General features: G+C 38.9%; 1 protein-coding gene across 4 annotated transcripts in view; it reads right to left on the minus strand.

The window, feature by feature from the left end:
- Positions 1–4919: 4919 nt before the first annotated feature.
- nhsl1a (NHS-like 1a) overlaps positions 4920–23658 on the minus strand; it is a 95309-nt gene continuing 76570 nt past the window's right edge. For all 4 annotated transcript variants that reach the window (XM_051723376.1, XM_051723377.1, XM_051723379.1 and 1 more), the window contains exons 3-8: positions 18203–18330; positions 16078–16270; positions 14788–14919; positions 11058–14336; positions 10014–10137; positions 4920–6723 (exon numbers count right to left, since the gene is read on the minus strand). In XM_051723376.1, the coding sequence (XP_051579336.1) occupies positions 6123–6723; positions 10014–10137; positions 11058–14336; positions 14788–14919; positions 16078–16270; positions 18203–18330 (4457 nt within the window). In that variant the 3' untranslated portion in view covers positions 4920–6122. The remainder of the gene's footprint in view (positions 6724–10013; positions 10138–11057; positions 14337–14787; positions 14920–16077; positions 16271–18202; positions 18331–23658) is intronic.

Raw genomic sequence — 23658 nt, forward strand, 5'->3', positions numbered from 1 at the left:
GGTCAGGTTGCAGACCTCTAGCTACAACAGCAGGAGACGACATCGGGAAACGTGTTAGGACCATAGTGCTCCTAATAAAGTGCTCAAAGAGTGTAGTTACCGGTATGTCTATGTTTTTGTATGGATGATATGCATTTGACAGGTTTTGGTTAAAGTAATTTATGGAGAAATAACAAACTCATGGAGAAATACAAACCATTTTATTAAGGTAATTTTCGTTTTCTTCTTGGAGAGTTTGTTTATATATCTACTTGAACTTTCCTGTATGTAAATGCCTGCACAAAAACTTTATTCGTGCAACAGTAAATACGAATTTAAACTCGTTCCTGACACATAACAATAACAACAAGGACAGAATAAATAAAATGACCCTCCCATAGTTTGTCCTGCCGTCACCTGTTAGTAAACAACATGCTTTACATTTTAGACAGGCACCTCCGTCCTCCCATCACAGTTTCTCAGTAATATTAGACTCCTTTCTTCAGCGACCATTGCAGACATTGGCTGTGTCTCGTTTGGAAGGCTGCATGCTAGGTAGGACGAGTCCTTTGAAGGCTGCAGTATACCGAGTGTCCTCCTTTAAACAAGCCTCGTTTAAACGAGACGGCCTTCGTAGGACAAATGGAAACAGAACTCATCATGGTTGCTATGACAGAAAGCCACTCTTTAACAAGCAGGAGCGCTTTCAGTGAGAAGGGAACAAAGTCCCTTTAGAGGGGAATGTATGAGGTAAAATTTAGGAGAGTTATAATGATGTAGAGAGAAAAGAAAATAGATTTTACAGGTGTACTTTTAGTCTAATACTTTATTTTACTTCAACTTGGGAATTAACATTACTTGCGTTTGAACATCATATTTACGGGCAAATTGGCGTCATTTTTTTAGACATTTCCACTGAAGCAAAGAATTGTGGGTTGTGAGTGCCCACAAAGGATACACCTCATACATCCTCCGAATTCCCATGAAAGAAGGTCACATTCGAAGGCTGCATTTGGAGTGTCCTACTCGCTTTTATGAAACGAGACAGCCTCGATGACGTATGCGGCCGACAAATGTGACCTCCGAAGGACACAGCCTTCCAAACGAGACACAGCCATTGATTGGCATATATTCCCCGCCATCTGTGAGGTAAAAAGTGCGTGCGAGCTGCGTCTTTGCCCCAGCGTGCTCCAGGTGAAGGGTACTCCAGGTGAAGGGTGCTCCAGGTGAAGGGTACTCCAGGTGAAGGGGGGACGGAGCTGCACGCAGAATGTGTGGGTCTCCTGGTTGATATTAATTGATGGAATATGAGCAGCCTTTCTACCGGCATCTGCAGTCGGTTCATTAAACCGCAAAATGTGGGCTAAAGCTGTCTTCAGTCCTGCAACAGTTTTGGTGTAGGGGAAAAGCCTTGTGAGAATTTCCATTTATATTCTGTCGTTTGTATAAATTGTCCTAGGGGTTAAAATTGCATAAGGAAAATTAGCAATCAAGAACAAAAACAATAAAACAAACATACAAAAACTTTATTGTTGAGGAACAGATATTGTTTGTGGCATATAAAAACTCCTTAAATGTATAGTGGCCTACTAATATGAATCTGTTTAGACGAGCTTATTGTGAGCACTGTAAAAAAGTGACCGTAATTTTAACGGTAAATTAATGTAAAAATGCTACAGTAAAAAAAGTTGAATTATTGACATTAATTATTTTTACAATATTTTACTGTAAAATGACATGTATTCATGTATTAATTTTATACGGTATTTACCATAAAATAAATAAATACATGATCTAACGTGTATTATCTTAATAAATAATAATAATAAAAAGATCGTGCCAGGTAACAGGTGGATGTATAATGGCTAGAAATAGCATTTTAGCTTAGCATAAAGCTAAATGTTCATATGACAGTTTACACAGTTTAAGGTTTATTTCTATTTCTGCTGCTCCAAACTTATTTACAACTTACTTCTCTGTCTGCTCGTATGAATGTAACACATCATAAAAAGGTGTTTCACCGCTGTTCAAATGCACTTTGGATCACGTAATTTGTGTGTATAAATGTTTTCAATCTGAAAGGACTAAATATTAAATGAAACAAATGACAATAAAATGCAAAGTAATCTCTTCAGTAATCAAAATACTTTTTGAATGTAACTGTATTCTAATTACGAATGATTTAAATTGTAACTGTAGTGGAATACAGTTACTTATATTTTGTATTTTAAACACGTAATCCTGTTACATGTATTCCGTTACTCCCCAACCCTTGTGACCATTCACTTCATTATATTTTATGGGAATAGTTGTTTCTTCTTATTTTAAATATCTGTTATGTACATTGGGGTCTTTTATGTTATATTTTATATAGTTTAGTTACCCTAATGTTTATTGCATTATTTTAGTGTCACATGTGTTACCCTGGTGGTGTTTTGATGTGAGTGACACTGTGCTCTGTCTACATGTGTATTAATTATTGCTCCTGGAAGGGTCACTCTTGAGGAACTTCAAGTCATTGTGTGGCCTTTTTAAGTTACTACAGTGATTAAAAATACATTTTAAAGTAAAAAAAAAACAAAACAGACTTTTTATAGTTCCAGAAGGTTAGTTTATCAAGTTTATATCATTTAATAATATAAACGGTAGTGAGCCATAAAATATACAGGCATCAGAATTACATCCCGTAAAGCCTGAAACATGGTCAGTAGCGGTTTTAACCACCACACAAACCACGCAATTGCGTGGGGCCCCGGGCGTTGGGGGGCCACCCGCCCCGGTAGGAAAGCTCACTCACAGATACGCGCAAACAGATGAGTTAGGGGCTGTTCACACCAAACGTGTTTTTGCCTGCATCTGCTCTTTTTTTCCATTGTTTTCCTGTATAAACGTGCTGGACTAACGTCCATACCTGCTGCACCGCGTCTCGCTGTTTCTTCAGTGTCTCACAGAGGACTGGCACATTTTTAGACACTGTGTCAAGTTAATAAAATGGGGCCCCAGCTTGGTCAGTTGCTTGGGGCCTCAGAAAACGTAAACCCGCCCCTGAACATGGTCACCACATTTTTTATGGTAAATTTCTGGCAACCGCAACTTCCAGTATTAGTAAATATTATTATTATTATTTTTACAGTGTAGCCTACATGGCAGAATGGACCAGGTTATTCATTATTGCTGGTGTTTACAAGGTTATACTTCTTCCAGATTTCAATGATGCAATTATTTGAACAATGGAAGAGACAATACATTGTAGATATACTGTAGGTCAAATTACTATGTCTGAATGTAAAATACAGTGCACTCAGATGGCTGCCTAGGACTTTCCGAACAAGGATTAAAATGTTGTTATTTTTATACGGTATATTTATGTAAAACAATATTTAAATGTTTAAAAACAACTAAATATATAGCCTCTGTCTAGGCCAATGGGTCACTGACTTATGTCAAAGATTCAGCTTCCACAAACTTAAGATGATTATTCCCTGAGGTGTCACCAAATACAAGCTTAGCTTAATACTCCAATATTTAATTTATGCTTAATATTTTGAATACAATATTTACATTATGATATAATTGTCACTTTCAGCTATATTTAGAATTTTGGCATGAAATAGTTTTACTCTAATGTGCAATAGATTGATTAAGGCCATTCATTAATCTTTTTCCTTCCTTAAGTGTCTGAAATGGCACTTGATTGAATATGGTTACATCACATTTTAACAGTTTAACTTTAACTATCAAATTACTATTCCCATATATTTATTTGGATTCCTACAAAGATATTAAATACTGCCAATTTGTAAATAGACTTTATGATTCAGGTCTAACTTACCTTTTAGTGTGGGATCTTGTCAAGTAGAATGCTCAGGTGTGAAAATGTTTAGCTGATTAAATAATAATTTTGGGTTTCAGCAAAAGCAAATAAGCAGAGCCGTCTTCTCGCTGAAATGCATTAAGTGTCTCTGAATCAGTTGCTTCACATCTACAACATCAGTGACCACTCTGGAGTCTGAAGGCTTAGAGTGGTACATCTAAAGGTAGATTTAACTGCGTAAGGGGTCACATGTCTAAGGCCTATTTGAATCACTGGCCCACATCCCAGGGTTACTGACGTTTGGAGATGAGCATGTCATTAGTGCTAAAATGCAATTAACCAAATAGATACATTTAATTATAGTTAATCCATACAGAAAGAGCTGTTCAGGTTGTAGTCCAAAAACCCTGAAGAGAATTCGCTATAGTATTTATAAGTAAAATAAAGTCTTTGGTAAACATTACTTGACGATATGTGGACGTTTTGTTCTACAACATAAATTAAGCACAGTCATACCTCAAACATGAATTTTGAAGCCGTATTGAATTGCATACTGTTAAAGAAAACGTGTAATTTATGTTGTAGAACAAAACGTCCACATATCGTCAAGTAATGTTTACCACAGACCTTATTTTACTCATACGTAAGTTGAAAAACACCATTATAAAAACCCATAGGAAAATCCTAAGGGAACCCATGGTGCATTCGATTTCCGGGTTCGGCCGCAAATTGACATCACAGCTAAACAGCTCTATAACTGTTCTCACTGTTTGATGCTCATGCTTCCACCATTCTAGGACCAATATCAGTTTTATAGTTATAGGTTAAAGACTAAAAACTACACCACATCATTCCAGACATGGACATCAAGAGCAGAATGCAGATGGACTACTAGTCCTATAGTTGGCCAGGTGAGAATCTGGCCTTGCCAACACTCTGTAAATCTCAGCCAGGATAATGACAATCAGACTGTGCGATTACTTTTGTGACGTCAATTGAGTGCCTCAGTAAGCAGTGCCACAACATACTATGGTCACTGCTTTAAACAATAAACTCTCTGATACAGTGGGTCAGAAATTAATATTGCATTATTTCAATGACATACCAGACAACAAGGGACTTGTGATTAATGCATGTTTTATTTATTTCACAGAAACCCTTGTGTCTCACACAGCCTTAACCCAGGAGCTTCGTAATTTTTCTACTACCATTCGGTTGGTGTTCAGTAACAAGGGAAGACAATCCTGGTGCACCTAGTACTAGTAAATAGACTAAACAGTACCTCTCTTTGGAAATAATAAACATGAAAATGTAAAAATTCTCATATTGTCTCATTATGTGAGACAGACAAAGACAAGGACTTAGAAGACTTACCTTTCTAAAAATGAAACAGAATGGTAAGTAGCTCCCTACAATTGAAACTTGGCTTTTGTAAAGGTTGGATTATTTACACTGGCAGAGTATGGAGAACTATTCTTATGGTCTAAACATAAACAAATAAACAAATGTTTAGGTACTGAAAAACAGTTGGCTTACATTAACTAAATAACATTCTATTCAATTGACTCTCATCTTGGTCACAAATGTGACACCCATTACTCTACCTGAAGACTGTTCACAATTTAACAGCAATGAAGAATGTAAAGGTGCATAAAGTATACATATTTCAGTCTTTATAAACACTTCTCAAAAATATAAATTTTCTGACATCTCCACACTTGTTTTCAGCAACTTAACTGTAACCATACACTCTGATGCCTCTTTCAAACAGCTCTCATGCTTGACAAATCAAATACTTCATTGTCACCACCTCTTCCAAGAATGTGATCTGGCTGTGGGTTCTGTGCATTCATAGTTCAAGTGCTCACTTTGGTTGGGTACTTTCCATTGTCACAGTGGCAGAAACACATCACCATAGACCATTCATCACAAAATCCCTCAGTGACATTCTGGTTCCATTAATTCCTCCCTCAACTTACCACCAAAAAGTCAATTTTACTCCCAACCTGCAGACAGAGAGCTATAAACATTCCATAAAACAAAATGAGTAATCTTCTGTTAATATCACATTTTCTGAGAGTGCTAATGTCTTATTTGAAGTATAAAACTATCACTCACGAAAAGAGCAAAACTTAAGTTACAGAATTACAGAAATTTCCACCATTCCTTCTCTGGCCATATAAAATCCTCAGGGGCCACTATGGGCCAGCACAAGCGTGGCATTCCAACCAAAGTTTAGACCTCTAAGGTCTTTGTATTGAATGGACGACTATCTCTTACAAGTCGTTAGGGAATAGAAAATCCTCAGGTTGAGAATGAGGCCGGAGCCCTAAGTGCTGCCTTGAGCACAGACTGTGCCGCCGGATGATATGGGCAGAGTAAAAGGACTCTCAACACTGATGCAGCAGTCTGTAGATTCTGCCACATCTCCCTCTCTCTCACAGATGGCAGTCATTGGCCCACTGGAAATGCGGCTACGGCTATTATAGCGGCTGCTGGCTGCGGAGGGTGGTGTGCGTGAACGCCCATATTTTAAGCTTGTTTGTCCAGTGGAGAGGCGAGGTAAGGCACCCTCAGTACGTGCCCATTCTTCTGTTGCTCTCCTGCTATGCGTCGGAGAGGTGCACAGTCCATCAGGTTGTGCGGGCTCTGAGATAGCCCTCTGGAAACGGGGGTCTGTGCATTTGAGAATCTCAGCCGCGGACATGCGAAAGCTATATTCAGAGCGGCTGCCCTTCTTGAGGAGCAGAGCTTTGAAGTTATCATTGCTGGTGGATGACCGCCGCAGGTTGCGTTGAATGGAGCCAGTCTGGCGAGCCATGGGAGGTAGGCTAGGGCAGGAGCCGGTTGGGGTGACAGGTGGGGAAGGGAGGAAGCTACGGCAGCGTTCCTCTTCAGGGTCGCTACGGCCCAGGACCTTCCTCTTTGACCTGTTGATTAAGAGACCGCAGGACAAGTTGTTAGATGAGATTGTGGCACTGTTGCTGCATGTCTCGCTGTTGATACCACAAGTAGAATTACCACATGTACCATGTTTATCTAAAAATCAATGAAAGACAAATTTATTAAAAAAAAAAAAAAAAGATTTTAGGAATCAACTGGTTAATTTGTCTAGTGAGATAACAAAAACATTTGAAAAAAGTAAGAAGTGAACAATGAACCATATATTTTCAGGTTTGAAGGTCCTCAGAAAACATAAAATGTCAAGAATGCCATGAGGTCTTAAAAAAGATTAAAAAGAAGTATATATGTAAATCTCTCTCTCTCATGGTTTTTAATGTGATGTGGGAGTTGTGATAGATCATGTTTATATTCTGCTATGCCCTTAGAAATGAACTCTACATTAACATTAAAAAAATTCCACATCTGCTTCTGCCATCTTCCCTTGAGAGTGCAGGCCATCATGTTCCCTTAAGGCTATTTAATAGGAACATGTCAGCTCTTTCAAGGCACTAAACTTTGATTCATGCAAATTAATAATGACAAAACTGCTGAGATTAAAACTAAATGTGCATAGTTTCTTAATATATACAGTGCATCCGGAAAGTATTCACAGCGCTTCACTTTTTCCACATTTTGCCATATTCCAAAATGGATTAAATTCATTATTTTCCTCAAAATTCTACAAACAATACCCCATAATGACAATGTGAAAGAAGTTTTTTTGAAATCTTTGCAAATTTATTAAAAATAAAAAACGAAAAAAAATCACATGTACATAAGTATTCACAGCCTTTGCCATGACACTCAAAATTGAGCTCGGGTGCATCCTGTTTCCACTGATCATCCTTGAGATGTTTCTACAACTTGATTGGAGTCCACCTGTGGTAAATTCAGTTGATTGGACATGATTTGGAAAGGCACACACCTGTCTATATAAGGTCCCACATTTAACAGTGCATGTCAGAGCACAAACCAAGCCATGAAGTCCAAGGAATTGTCTGTAGACCTCCGAGACAGGATTGTATCGAGGCACAGATCTGGGGAAGGGTACAGAAACATTTCTGCAGCATTGAAGGTCCCAATGAGCACAGTGGTCTCCATCATCCATAAATGGAAGAAGTTTGGAACCACCAGGACTCTTCCTAGAGCTGGCCACCTGGCCAAACTGAGCGATCGGGGGAGAAGGGCCTTAGTCAGGGAGGTGACCAAGAACCCGATGGTCACTCTGACAGCGCTCCAGCATTTCTCTGTGGAGAGAGGAGAACCTTCCAGAAGAACAACCATCTCTGCAGCACTCCACCAATCAGGCCTGTATGGTAGAGTGGCCAGACGGAAGCCACTCCTCAGTAAAAGGCACATGACAGCCTGCCTGGAGTTTGCCAAAAGGCACCTGAAGGACTCTCAGACCATGAGAAACAAAGATTGAACTCTTTGGCCTGAATGGCAAGCGTCATGTCTGGAGGAAACCAGGCACCACTCATCACCTGGCCAATACCATCCCTACAGTGAAGCTTGGTGGTGGCAGCATCATGCTGTGGGGATGTTTTTCAGCAGCAGGAACTGGGAGACTAGTCAGGATCGAGGGAAAGATGAATGCAGCAATGTACAGAGACATCCTTGATGAAAACCTGCTCCAGAGCGCTCTGGACCTCAGACTGGGGCGAAGGTTCATCTTCCAACAGGACAACGACCCTAAGCACACAGTCAAGATAACAAAGGAGTGGCTCTGGGACAACTCTGTGAATGTCCTTGAGTGGCCCAGCCAGAGCCCAGACTTGAACCCGATTGAACATCTCTGGAGAGATCTGAAAATGGCTGTGCACCGACGCTCCCCATGCAACCTGATGGAGCTTGAGAGGTCCTGCAAAGAAGAATGGGAGAAACAGCCCAAAAATAGGTGTGCCAAGTTGTAGCATCATACTCAAAAAGACTTGAGGCTGTAATTGGTGCCAAAGGTGCTTCAACAAAGTATTGAGCAAAGGCTGTGAATACTTATGTACATGTGTGGTGTTTTATTTTTTTTATTATTTATTTTTTTATTTTTTTATAAATTTGCAAAGATTTCAAACAAACTTCTTTCACATTGTCATTATGGGGTATTGTTTGTAGAATTGAAGAAAATAATGAATTTAATCCATTTTGGAATAAGGCTGTAACATAACAAAATGTGGAAAAAGTGAAGCGCTGTGAATACTTTCCGGATGCACTGTATAACAGTAATATCAGAATAATGTGAATAATGTGCTTTTGCTTAATTTTTGGTTGGTTAAAAAAAAAACAAAAAAAAAAAACCCCAGTCCATTTAACTTTTAATCTAACAAAAGATGTGACATCACAATGCAAACATTTATGAAGCAGCACTCTGTGTCTTTCAGAGATTAGAGAGAAGCATATTGAATCTTCTAAGGGAGGTACTGCATCATGGGTGTAATCTGACACTAGTCAAACTACAGGGAGACAACACCAGTCAATTAATTGGTTACTTGCCAGTCTAATCCACACCTGTAATTGGCTGTTCATGTTCTGCCTATGTAGACTGCTCCAGATAGACATGTTCAGAAAAATGATTTAACACAAATGCATAAGCACATGACACAACTCCATTAACATTAAAGTTAAATGGATATATTATCAGGACAAGGATACTATAAATTGAAACAATAAACTATGTTTCAATTGTGAAAAATACTAGAAGAAAGCAAAACTGTTTTCTACACAATTGTGACCCAAACATCTGAATGTAAATATATTACAAATTATTTACATGAATTAAGAATTATGTTCTGCAGTAGAGAAAATGAATAGCTTGGCACTTTGTGCTAGTTCACAGAACAATTCTGTTATTAACAAAAGCTGGCTACTTCCTGATGATTTGGTCACTAATTGGCTGAAATTATCTTGGCCAGTAGGCGTTGAGAAATTTAATATCCTGACATTTCCTGAATAAACTTTGTCAGGTTTTTTAGAGGTCAGTACAAATGTAATATGTTAATACATTATATGCAAATGTATAAAATATGACTGATTTGTGTTGAGTAGTGCAAGAGAAACAAATTAACAGTTTGATGCTTTTTTATAATATACAGTATATATTGTTTAATATATACATTTCACGCTTACACAAAGTGAATTATCCATTGTAGTCATACATATTCCAATTTAGTTAAACAGAGCCTTCAGCAGTTTTTATACACGTTTAGTGTATTTATCCAAACAACACTTTTTGATGGGCATGCATAATGCAGGTCTTTCTGGTTAAATCAGCAAAAACACATACCTATGAATGGCAGCAAAGAGATCCTCTGTAGTACGAGGACAAACAGGCGTCACCATCTCCTCCACAGCCTCTCCGTTAGTGTTAGCACCAGATGAGCTTTCTGTGCTCGAGTCAAACCCAGCCCCTACAGCCCACATGCAAACAAATAAACACTCATCTTACTACAACCACAAAGTGAAAAGAAACAACAGAGACTAAGCCGACAAGCAGAAAGGTGTAAAATCCATGCTGCAAAATACATTTTCAGCTCTTTAAATTATTCACACTCCTTTGGTAGTCCTGCTGTTGTGCAATAACTGCACTTTGGCGAACACTGCAGAGGCTTCAGAATATTACAGTCCAAACCCACTAACCATCACACACTCACCGGCTCTTATTCTGCTTAACAGCAGATTCAACGGCAACTAATTACGTAACAGAAAGAATAATAAAGGAAAAGAAGTTATAGTGATAAAACAGGAACTGTGTGTAGTAACGAAGAGGAGCCCACTGTGCCTTCACTCTCTGTAGGAAAGTTTGGGTTGGATAAAGAATTATATCAAACTAATTTACTTTTAACTTATCAGGAACCGAAAATTTGATTATAAGCCCTGAGGCTTGTCAACAAAATACAGAGCACTTGCGGATCCATAGTAATAGTAATTCTAGTAATTCATGCAACAGAAATGGACAGATCCAAAAATGCATTGACGAATGGCTTTAAGATTCTGCAGATGGATATACGGCCAAATAGCTTTGTAATAACATGGTGGGGAAAAGGTTGTTATTCCTCTGATTACAATGTAAGTAGTTGCTGGTGCAAGCTGAACAGTGAGGGTCAATCCAGACCTTCTGTCCATCTCTTCCCTTCAAAGCATTATAAAGGGTTTGAAATCAGTGTACTTCTTCAAGTAATGGTTATGCTGCTTTATCCTCAGTATAACATTTAATTAATAAGAAAATAACCGTTATGATTCTAATGGACAATCATTTGGCACACTAGAGTTGTCCTCTGTACAAAGAAACAATTTATCAGTTTTAACAAGTAATAAAATAAACATTTACCATTTTCCTCCCCTTTAAAGCTGATAGATCCTGAGCTGCTGCTTGAACCATCATCTGATGTGCATTTATCATCATTGTGCCTAAAGTTTTTATCACTCAGCCCAAGGTCATTCTCATGAAGAACAAGATCAGACAGTTGCAAGTCATGCAAACTGCTTGATGACAACTCACTGCTGAAGGACAGTCTGCTTTTGATCACAGGTGAAGATGTATCTGAATCACTCTCTTCCTCTACCTCAAGGCCTAATGGAATCTCCTGCAAATTTCCAGTTTCTGTCAAGGATATACAATTCACTGGCCTTGGCTCAGGGGTCACTTCTGTTTCATGGCCCTGTTGAAGCTTGAATCTATTAGATACAGGTATATGCAAAATGGGTGGTATAATTAGAGTGAGATTGGGTTTCTTAGGTGATATAGAAGGCTTCAGTTTCAGGGGGGTACTTTGAGGTGTAGCTGAGGAGTCTGTGCACTGCGGAATCTCTTGAAAATTTAAAACAGGACGTGTGCTAACGCTGTCAGAAAGGTACACAAGCACTGGAACATTCTGCTCAGTTTCAGTGTCATTAACATGTTCATCTCGTCCAGGTGGTAGAGAATGAGATGATGCTTCAGGGCGATTTTGTACTGAAGATTCAGACGTTTCCACTCCATTTTCTGGCTGACTAACACAATTGGCAGTGACTGTATGCTCTATAGTCTCACTTTCTGGGGATTTCCTTAAGCATGTTTGAGACTCATATTGTGCTTGGTCCTCAAAACGATGAACACTGACTGTTGTAATATTTTCGATTTGCTTGTGGTTGTTTTCCTTGACAGGTCGTAGCTGCACCATCTGAAGAGCTTGGGCAGTGATTATGGGTCTCTGAGGCTTGATCTCTGGCACTTCAGTGCGATTGAGGTTTAGTCCCTTTTCAACTTGCACAGCCTTGGTAGGTTTAGAAGAACTCTCTGTTTTCAAAATGGCTGTTTTTTGAAGACTCATCTCAGGTAATGGTGGAGGTGGAGGAAGAGGAAGTAGAATGCATGACGAGGGTTTGGGAGGAAGAAGCAGAGGGGGTAGTGGGGGGCTAGTCGTAACTTCATTCAATGTCAGAGATTCATAAACATTTGATGGGGGAGGGGGAAAATCAAGAGAGTCACTGAGGAGGGTTTCACACTCTTCAGGTGTTATGGATGAAAGCGAATGTGAATTCTGTCTCTCTTCAGAGGCAGAGGATACCTCAGGGAGAGGAGAAAGAGGTGGGGTTGGCTCTATGATGGCTGCTGTTAGAGAACTTGAAGGCAGGCCGGGTGTCACACACTGAGAAGTAATTATGTCAGGTAGAGGTGGAGGTGATGGAATATTCTTGATGGAATCGGAGGTGATGGAGGATAGGGATGTAGAGGAAGATGACACAGAAGACCATAGAGAGGACTTTCTTTCTGGAATTTTTGGTTTAGGCCTCCCTGCAGGAGACTTTGCTCTTATCAGAGAAGTAACTGGGGTGCCTGCAGGGGTGTTGGACTGGCTTGAATAACCACTAGATGGTGAAGTCAGGCGTTGAAACTTGTCAGGTGATGACAACAGTTTTGACTTCATTTCACTCCCAATGCAGTAGGCTGATGGGAATCCATTGTTGTAGGATCTACTGTTGTAGGATCCATTGCTCATGACCCCTGGATTCTCGTCAGCACTAACAGATCTTGTGATTTGAGAGGAGAGACCATGTTCCGACCTTGGGCCTGAGTAATCCATGTAAAAGTCCAACGACTCAGACTCATAGTCTGAGTGCTGACTGCTGCTGTCACTGTGTGTGTATGTGACAGGACACACCGCAGCTGGTGCTGGCATTCCACTGTTTGCTGCATTTATAGTGCTCTCACTTCTGGGTCGGAGCACCCAAGGGTCATCGAAACCACTGTCGGGTGCCTGTCCGGAGAAGGACGCACTATGAATTTTCAGGTTGAGCTCTAAGGACTGCTGGAGACTGGAGATCAGCTGCTCATTTTGGACTGTCCCACTGTGGTGAGGCTTCTTCTGTGGTTTGCGTCTTAAGGAGTCAGTCCTAGTGGGAGGAAGCGGGGGCTTCTTGGCTTTCCGTAAGGAAATGCTGTGAGTCAAAGAGTGGTTGCTATGCAGACTCAGATGATCACTATGGCTGTGGTGGTCTTTGCACTCGTACAAACTGTGCCTTGCATTTCCTGCTTTATTGATGCAGCCATGACTATGTGACTTCAAACCAGAGTCCATGTGCATGGAGGTGTAGTACCCTTCATTGTCAACTGAGCACAGTGAGCATATGTCTGTCTTGCTGGTAGAATGTTCATGACTGTTGTATATATGGCTGACAGGTGAGGAGCAACTTGAGGTGAGTACTGGACCACCCTTTGGAGAAGATTCATACATCCACTGGTCAGTGGTTAGTGTGCTGCAGCTTTGAATGCTGCTCTCTGAGAAGTTGGAATCCCTGCGAAGAGAGTTAGGACTGCTGCAGCCTCTGCCATCAAGCGTGCTGCATTGTGACTCAGTCTCTGTATGGATCCCTGAGCATAGGGAGGCTGTGGATTCATAACAAGAGGAGATCGCAGACAACGAGGTATCAGCAGAACTAAACAACTGGGCTAAGGAATGAGGCGATTGCATGTGGACCTTCTCTATCCTGTTGTGTTCGGAAAGAACAGAATTTAATTCAGCAGAGTTCTGTAGAGTACGACTGAGACTCAATAAGGCCAGGCTGTTTTGATTGGAGCCTTGGTCATTTGGATTTTTTACAAGCTGCTCATTCTGAAAAGGCCAGAATTCTCCAGTTGCGTTGCTGTTTAATGCATTGTTCCAGGAGTGTGATAGCATATAGAGTGAAGCTGAGGAGCCATGCTGCATGTCAAGCTGGTAGGGCAAGGAGCTTGTAGAGCCAGAATTCATCCTGTAGGGGGAGCTGCTGTGCTTAGGTTCACAGTGTTGATCTGAGATGTGAGAACCTTGTCGTGGCAAACTGTAAAAGCTGTGATCACTACCATTAAGTTGAGAGTAGCTGATACCATTACAGTCACTCATGGTGGAAATGCTGCTGGAGGAGGAGAGGGATACACTGGCCATTTGGGCAGCAATTCCGTGGCCTCTCTGAGCTCTGATCCTGCGAACTGAGGGAGGAACAATCTTTATCTCCTCTGTTTGGCAACTGGAGTCACAGGTATCTGAGCGTCTAAGGGTGGAGTTTATGCTTCCCACCCGACTGAGGGTAGAGTACTGATCTGCCATACACATGGAGTTGATTCTGGAGTCAACTTGTCCTTTATTTGCTGCAAAAAAATGGTATGGGAATTATAGATACTATATGGTATACGTAATGCCTGATGATACCTTTGTACACTTGATAGTCTCTCTTAATGATTCTCAAGTACCAAAAATGTATGTAACATACATATCACAACAAGATTACAGTATATTTAAAATTAATTAGTATTTAATTTGACAAATAACCTTTATCAAAGTAAAAAAGATAAATAAAAAAAATAGCAAAACTAAAAGCTTTGAGAACTTCAGGATCTTTAACATTACCTTTTTCTATACCTTTAAAGGAACATTCAAGAAAATACAAAAATAGAAGTTAGCCTTTTATGATTACCACAAAAAGTTTCCTAAAAAAGGAAAAAACTATCCCTTTCAAATTTAATGAGAGGGGTTTAATGTAAAGGAATCAGGATGCAATAGCACAGAAATTCAACAAGATGCAATGAATAGAAATCATACCTAGTTCTGTCTGAATGTTGTCAGGAACTCCTGTTATTGTCTTTCTTCTTTGCACCCTCTTGGGTCTTCGTATGATGGTGTCAGTGTTTGCTGCGGAGCGGCGGAAGCTGGCCTGGCGGTCAAAGTTCTCACCTGATTTAAGGTGTAAAAAGAAGGAAAACCTGTCCTTACTAATGGCATACCTCATGCTGAGACAGAGATCAACACAACATTGTAGCTGGAAAGAACTAAAATAATTTGGAAAACCCCACCCTCATAATCTTAAAACCTCAACAACATGGTCCTGTTATAAAAAAATGTTTTCTGAAAAATGACACTATATGATTTTTAACAACAGAGCAGTTACCACTTAAACACTTAAAAACTTTAAGAACATACAACAGTCAAGAAAACGGGAGACTGGCCTATTTGTCACCCTTTTAAACACTTTTTTACTCAAGTTAATATTTCTCAGGGCAAGTTTATGTTTGAAAGTCAATCTGCATAGCCACATATCTTAAAGTCTTGGCTACAAAAAAGCAAATTAACATTTTCACTGTTATAGCCTAGGAAAAAAGATACAATTCAATGAATACACAAATTGGGGCATGTTGTCACTCTATAAGGGGTTACATGTCACAATGGAACCTGCTTTTGTATAAACCAGTGGCGTAGGTTTCATGTGAACTTTGGGGGGACATGTCACCCCACCACCAAAACAAAATCTACACCTCTCTATAAATCTACGCCTGCATTAAACAAACTATATTAGGCTTTTCAACAGGAAATATTTCAAAAGTAAAACAATTATCAGGCAAACAAAAATACAATTGAAAAAACTGAAAATATTAAAACATTGTTTTGGCCAACAAATATTTATAAATATGGCATTCAAAACACATGTGAAAACCTGCCATGATAAAAATGTGACAGGATGCCCTGACCTGACATTTATGAAAAATACCTTTGTCCTAAGAACATATTTAAACCTGTGGGTAAAAAATATTTTTCGTAATATACTGTAGTTGACCCTTGCCTTAATGTATGCCAGTGTAGTTTGATTATGTTTACTTGTTATCCAAGAGCTCTAACAAAAATATGATGATAGTGAAAATTTACTTTGGAGGGTAGAATGCACACAAATTATTCTAGGTGTTTGAAACCAACATAAAAACCCAAATCTTATTGTTACAGACATATAAACCTTGTGACAACTGCCCCGTGTGACAACTAGCCTCGGTCTCCCTATAAAATACAAAAAATAGTACCTTCTTATTACAAGTGATATTTCATCATCCACTGACAGGGTACCTGTAATGTTGATGGGTATGACATCAGTAGCCACCGACTGGGCCTGTTGTCTCATCTTCTCCTCGGGAGTGGGCAAAGTTATACAGTCGGTCCAGCTGCTCTGGATGTTAATCTCAGAGGCATGTTCCAGCAGAGGTGTCTGAGGCGGCATTGAGTATACAAGCTTCTCTTCTTCAGTAGGTGACTCTGAATCCTGGACACAACACAAACAGACTGATTTGGCAAGGTCAGGATTCGCTGAATGATAGCCGGGCCAATGCCCAGTGCTTGGTACTGACTGATACTTGGACATTTCTACTGTTAATTTAATTATGTGTTTTCCAAAAAGCAGAGAATAAAAGACTCTTGGAGTGCATTTCCCTCTAGTAACACTGACTAAAATATTTCTGTGAGCAATAAGCCCAGGGGAGCACTGAATGGAGGAGAGCTGGTCTCTAAATTATTCATGCTAATTTGAGATCAGTGTTCCAGTCAGTGTATACAACTACTGTATATTGTGTCTCTATACTCTTTTTTTGCAAAACAATTATCAAGCAAATAATTTTTTTTTCTGCTTTGCCTAAAGAGAGAGGAATGGTCTTATAAATGTGCTGAATTGTTTGAGGGAAATACAGAATCTAAAGTCGGGAAAACAAGCTTAAAGTGGGTGAATAGCACTAGTAGGTTCTACAGTATGAAATGAGGGCTTGTAAGGATCTGAAGCCACCGTTCCCACAGCACTGTGCTACCACTGACTAGCAACTGCAGCGAAGGCAGTACCTTTCTTTTCCAAGGTCTTAAATGACAGCAGAGAGAGAGGCAAGACTGTGATAGGCAGTCTAGGACTTTAAACCGCTTGATGAGAGGACAGAAGATGGAAAATAAAAACAAAACAACATCAAATAAATGTGATATCACCTTTCTTAATGGTTACTGATTGTGAGCCATGTATTTCATATTGCTTGATTAAATTGGATACCAGACCACTCTGCTAGCAGGCTAACTAGCCACTAGGAGGCAGTGAGAATGAGAAAATCAAAAAGTGGTTGGTATTTGTGTATTTGGTTCAGTTGCAAGCCTTTGTCTGTTTCGTGCACATATAAGTTATATAAGCATTCAATATTAAAGATCAGCAGATACAAATAAAGCAATCAATGTTATGAAATGAGCAAGAGCTATGGTTGTATATGTCAGTCCACCCAATATTTGATTTGAATCATGAAATGTGACTGGAATAAGCATATCATGAATGTTCAGCTTGGACTACACAGTTAAGCTGTAATACCCCTTCCTGTTCAACAAGAGGATTCAAATGTTTGGTGGGAATATGTTGAAAGTGTTTATGAATGTTTAAAGTAATAGCTTACCCAAAAATGAAAATTCTTTCATCATTTACTCACCCTCATGCCATCCCAGATGTGCATGACTTTCTTTCTTCTGCTAAACACAAACAAAGATTTTCAGAAGAATATCACAGCTCTGTAGATCCATACAATTCAAGTTAATGGTGACCAAAATTTTTAGTCTCCAAAAAGCACATAAAGGCAGCATAAAAGTAATCTAAACGACTCCAATGTTTAATGTCTTCTGAAGCGAACCAACGGTTTTGGGTGAGAACAGGCCAAAAACTCTTTCTCCATTATAAAATGTGCTCTGCGCATGCTTTAAGCACTAGGAAGTGTAATCGAACTTGAAATCATGATCGTGTCTAGAGAATGGAAAGATGTACAGTGAAAAAGGTGTTACTATACCTGTTCTCACCCAAAATTGATTTGATCACTTTTGAAGACATGGATTAAACCACTGGAGTCATATGGATGACTTTTATGCTGACTTTATGTGCTTTTTGGAGCTTCAAAAGTTTGGTCACCATTCACTTGCATTTTATGGGCCTACAGAGCTGAGATATTCTTCTAAAAATCTTTGTTTCTGTTCTGCAGAAGAAAGAAAGTCATACAGACATGGCATGAGGGTGAGTAAATGATGAGAGAATTTTCATTTTTGGGTGAACTATTCCTTTAAGCTGACATCCTAGTTTGTGCAGTCTTTAAAACTACCAAAGTAGTTCTGTTACTAATAACAGCATAAATGTGAATGCAAAAAAGAAGGACTGTGGTCAAATGTATGCAGTTAATGTTAAGTTTACCTTATTTTTCTTCTCCGTTTTCTCCTCATCCAGTTGAACACTTTCACAAAGGCTGGCTGAAGAGAAGGCGGGGCTTTGGGAGTAGTACTGGGAACTGCGGAAGCCATCTTTCCTGAGCTTGTCGCACTCTAGAGAGGCAAGCATAACCATCTTATCATGAGTGTATAAAGACCATTTATTTCACTTGACAATACAATAAGGAGAACCATGTCCCTATAAGACAATTTTAAAACCCAATTCTTGCTTCATGATTTTGCAAAGGCAGCTCAGATAAAGAGTTTATTAATTAAAGAGGCTTGGTTGTAAAATTGAATATTTATCTGCTTCAAACAAGAACTAATTGAAACCATCATTAAAGGTTCTTAGATGATATCTTCAAAAGTATGTACATTTGTTAATTTAAAAAGCCTGAATCTCTAAAAACAGTGCTGGCCAACCATAGTTCTTTCTACAGAAAACTACCTGCAATGCGTAAAATGAGTTTTAATCCATTGTCTTTGACAGAAAAGAAAACTGCTGACTACACATTTATATCATTATCATAAATAATGGCTTGTGTGAACAAAATGTGATTAAAGCACTCTTAGGCTGCTGAGAATGTACAGTATCATGATACGCACACTGCAAAGGAGAGATTAAGTTGCACATAAAGGCTGATGGTTAACACACTCAGCATATTACTGAACCACTGCAGAGCCAGAGTGTCCGTTTTGATCTCAGTGGATAAAGGGGGGATAGGACAAATTCAGACTGACATACAGTTACCTTATGCAGCTGTACAGTAATGCACGAACTTAATGAGTAAATTTCAATGAAGATTTCATCCATGATTACCAATATATGACAAAAAATATCAAATCCTGGCAGCAAAGCTCCAGTCTAACATTTGCATTCTGCAGTTTCACTGAAGAATGCCTGGTGAGAAAAACAGATTACTTCTGGATATAAACAGATTAACAAGAAGTATTCTTCTTTTAATGGCAAACAAATCCTATTTCAGCTATTACAGGCTGTAAATAAATACATATGAATTCAATATACAACCCCAATTCCAAAAAAGTTGGGACAGTATGAAAAATGCTAATAAAAACAAAAAGGAGTGATTTGTAAATTATATTCACCCTTTGCTGTATTGAAAGCACTAGAACTACACATTATATGAAGTTTTACCTTGTGAATTTCCTAGTTTTTTTAAAAATGTACAGTAATTTTAAATCAGATGATTGCAACACGCTCCAAAAAAGTTGGGACAGTCGAGTGTTTACCACTGTGAAACATCACCATTTCTTCTAATAATACTTATTAAACTTTTGGGCACTGAGGACACAAGTTTGTTAAGTTTAGAAAATTGAATTTTCCCCCATTCATCCATTATGCAGGTCTTCAGCTGCACAATTTTACGGCGTCTTCGTTGCCATCTAATGCGCTTCATAATGCACCACACATTCTCAATTGGAGACAGGTCGGGACTGCAGGTAGGCCAATCTAGCACCCACACTCTCTGCTTACACAGTCATGCACTTAAAATCCACGCAGTATGTGGTTGGAAGTTGTCATGCTGGAAAATGCAAGAACGTCCCTGGAAAAGACGGTGCTGGATAGCAGTATATGTTGGTCCAAAATTTTTAATATCTGTCTGCATTCATGATGTTCTCACAGATGTGCGAGTTACTTATGCCATGGGCACTCACTGACACACCCCTGCACCATACAGACACTGGCTTTTGGACCTGATGCTGATAACAGCTTAGATGGCCCTTTTCGTCTTTGGCCCGGAGAACATGATGGCTGTGTTATTCAAAAACTATTTGAAATGTGGACTCTTCAGATCAAAAAACACAGTTCCACTCTTCTACTTTCCATCTAAGATGAGACCGAGCCCAGAGAAGTCAGCAGCACTACTGGACAGTGTTGACGTAGGGATTCTGCTTTGCATAATAAAGTCTTAACTTGCATCTGTGGATGCAGCGGCGAATGGTGTTGACTAACAAAGGTTTACTAAAGTAATCCCAAGCCCATGTTCATGATATCCATTACAGATGAATCAAGTTTTTTAAGATAGTGACGTCTGAGGGATCACAGATCATGGGCATTCAGAGGTGATTTTTGTCTTGCCCTTTACGCACCATGATTTGACCAGATTCCTTGAATCTTTTAACTATATTGTGCACTGTAGAGGGTGAAATGTCCAAAATCCTTCCAATTTGTCTTTGGGGAACATTGTTCTCAAAGTGCTGGATTATTTGCTGAAGCATCTGTTGGCAAACTGACAAGTCTTGAATAGTCCTTGCTCTTGAAGGATTAAGCTCTATATACTATGACACAATTGCCTCACCTGTTTAACATCTCCTGTTTCACTTCGCCTTGTTATTTCAACTCGTCAAATTGTTATTAGTCTTAAATTGCCCCTATCTCAACTTTTTTGGAGCGTGTTGCAATCATCTGATTTGAAATTACTGTACATTTAAAAAAACAAACAATGAAATTCACAAGGAAAAACATCCTATAATGTGTAGTTGTAGTGCTTTCAATACAGCAAAGGCTGAATATAATTTACAAATCACTCCTTTTTGTTTTTATTAGCATTTTTCATACTGTCCCAACTTTTTCGGAATTGGGAATTGTAAATCTCTGTGGTAAACCACATAAAGAACATTAGGTTGTTATGAATTATGCATAGAGAATGGTAATAATCTTTTTTTTTTTTTTTACATATAGTGTATATGGCACTGACCAGGAGATAAGACAGGCCAGTTCAGTTATACAGACATGCAATGTCAGCAAGCTTGCAGACAGCATATAGTGCAAGTGGGAACAGCTTGATCTGTACTCTCAATGTGTATGAATATGTCTTATACAGCAGCAGTGACAAGAAACATATTTAGATTACACTTTAATTTTTAAAGCACAGCCCTCAAACATTATCACTAAGACCAGGAATTTTCTTTGTGTTTCTAATGCTGGATACTGTCACAATGTAAATAGTAGTGTAGTTTTTGTATGTTTTATAAGGTTTGTAATAGACCTAGCACACTAATCGGTTCCTTGGAGTCTCACTGTGTAAACAACTATACTTAGCTGTGCATTTTGAGCTGTGATTAGTGTGCAGAGGCTTGTACAGGTCAATGTGTTAGTTCCGTAGCTCAAAGAGTGAAGGACAGAGAGAAAGAACACGTGTAAGGGATCTCCTGTTACTCCTATCAACAGTTCTCCTGAGTAACCACTGGGTAGCACCACGATGATTCCAATTACCTGTTTTCTATTTCTGGTCTGGAGACGGCAAGTAAAAAATGCCAAAACGAGCGATCCAGAGGAGAACAATAACTACTGAAGTGTTACTTGGTGTAAAACTGAATTTAATGCTCAACTTGTGCAGTTGTTGGCTGTCATAACAACTCAGAATAATTAATGATATCAACGTAACTAACTTCGGACCATCATTTTATGTCATCTCAAATCTGTGAAGTATCGGCTTGTTTTTTGACAATTTTTACAAATTTAATACCTTAAACATTACATTACCCGCTAAGAATATACGCCGATGCGAGTGAAAACACTGGAGACAGCAAATTGAAAACAGTCGAATCGTGGAACACTTCCGCGTTCAGGAAAAAGGTGGATAACTTAAGGCAAAAAGTATACTTTGGTTGTCCACGTTGCTGATTGCTCTGCGCACAATATGCGTGACAAATATGTCGCCATCAGCACCGTTTGGACTGTCAATGTGTGGCCCATATTTTATCGACACATGGACAGTCCTCGTCTGTGCGCATTGTCAGAGCATGCGCCTGCCGTTGATTAACTAATAGACTACCACAAAACAGTTGCAGTGTGCATGCGACGTACGCATTCGTATTCCTTTGAAAGGCAACACGGTCAACCGGGCGCGATCTGGAAAGCAGAAAAACGCAGTATACCCGGGCCTTAAGAGGACTAACTGAAGTAACTAACTGCTCTCACCTCAAACCTTGCACCTTACACCTCTCATCATACTACAAGCAACAAAAACAGTCAATCACCCATACCAAGCACTTAAAGGACAATTGACAGCATTTGTAGCACTATGATTACCAAAATAATAATAATAATAATTTCAACTCATCCCTTCATTTCGTTTAAAAAGAGCAAAAATCGAGGTTACAGTGAGGCACTTACAATGGAAGTGAATGGAGCCAATTTTAGAGGGTTTAAAGGCAGAAATGTGAAGCTTATAATTTTATAAAAGCACTTACATTAATTCTCACAACATAAATTCTGTATTATTTGAGCTGTAAAGTTGTTTAAATTGACATTTTTACAGTTCTTTTAGGGTTTACAGCGTGAAGTTGTTGTGTCAATGAAGTTGCATAATTGGCCATAACTTTACACAGAAAAGGTTAGTAAGCAATTTTATCACACTAAAATAATGTTTATACACATATTTTTCATGTCTTGTGTCTATACTTTTGAAACAGTGTGTATTTTAACATTTACAGATTGGCCCCATTCACATCTGTTGTAAGTGCCCACTGTAAGAAGAGGGAAGAATCGAATTTTGTTTTATTAATTTTTTTGTGCTAATCAGCATTATGCCACAAATGCTGTCAAATGATCTTAACTTGTATTGAACCCGGAATATTCCTTTAATGTCTTTATAACCGGCTACCATCTCTACCATCTCAGAAGGTGATAAAGAAGAAGTTTGCCAAAAATGGAAAATTCTGTCATAATTTCCTCACCCTCATGTTCCAAAACGGTATGACAAAGTTTGAAAAATGCTAATGCTGGTTTTACCATACAATGAAATTACACTGTGATAAGGGGTTGTCAAGCTCAAAAAAGCACCATATGACCATATTCCAAGTCTTTTGAAGCCATCCAAAAGCTTTGTGTGAGGAACATGCAAAAATGTAAGACGTTATAACTTATAACTATAATGGGAAATATTGCCCTCTATAGCTCTTAAATCTAATTTGCACTTCCACATATTTGCATAAATCACATATTGGTGCGTCATGTTTAATTACGAAGATAGACGAAAACTAATTGCATTTTGTGTCACTGACATCAAACCTGGCTAGATTTGAATCTTCACTTTTGCAAATGAGATTTTAGACAGTCCATGGTCTCTTAAAAGCCTTTGTTCACTGGATGCTTTTGTTGTATGAAAAAGAGCAGCTTTTTGTTTTCCATGCAACAAAGAAATTAATATGGTTTTGGAACGACATGAGGGTGAGAAAATGATGACATAATTTTCTTTTCTTTTTTTTTTTTTTTTGGTTCAAAGAATAACTCCCCAAAAATTATAATTCTTTCATCATTTACTCTTCCTCGTGCCAACTCAAACTCGTATGACTTTCTTTCTTCCACAGAGCACAAACAAAGATATTTTGAAGGATGAATGAGGTGTTTTTTCCATACAGTGTAAGTCAGTGGGGTCCAAAACCTTCAAGCTCCCAAAAGGACATAAAGGCAGC

Source organism: Myxocyprinus asiaticus, chromosome 17 (genome assembly GCF_019703515.2).
Source record: "Myxocyprinus asiaticus isolate MX2 ecotype Aquarium Trade chromosome 17, UBuf_Myxa_2, whole genome shotgun sequence".
NCBI lineage: Eukaryota > Metazoa > Chordata > Actinopteri > Cypriniformes > Catostomidae > Myxocyprinus > Myxocyprinus asiaticus.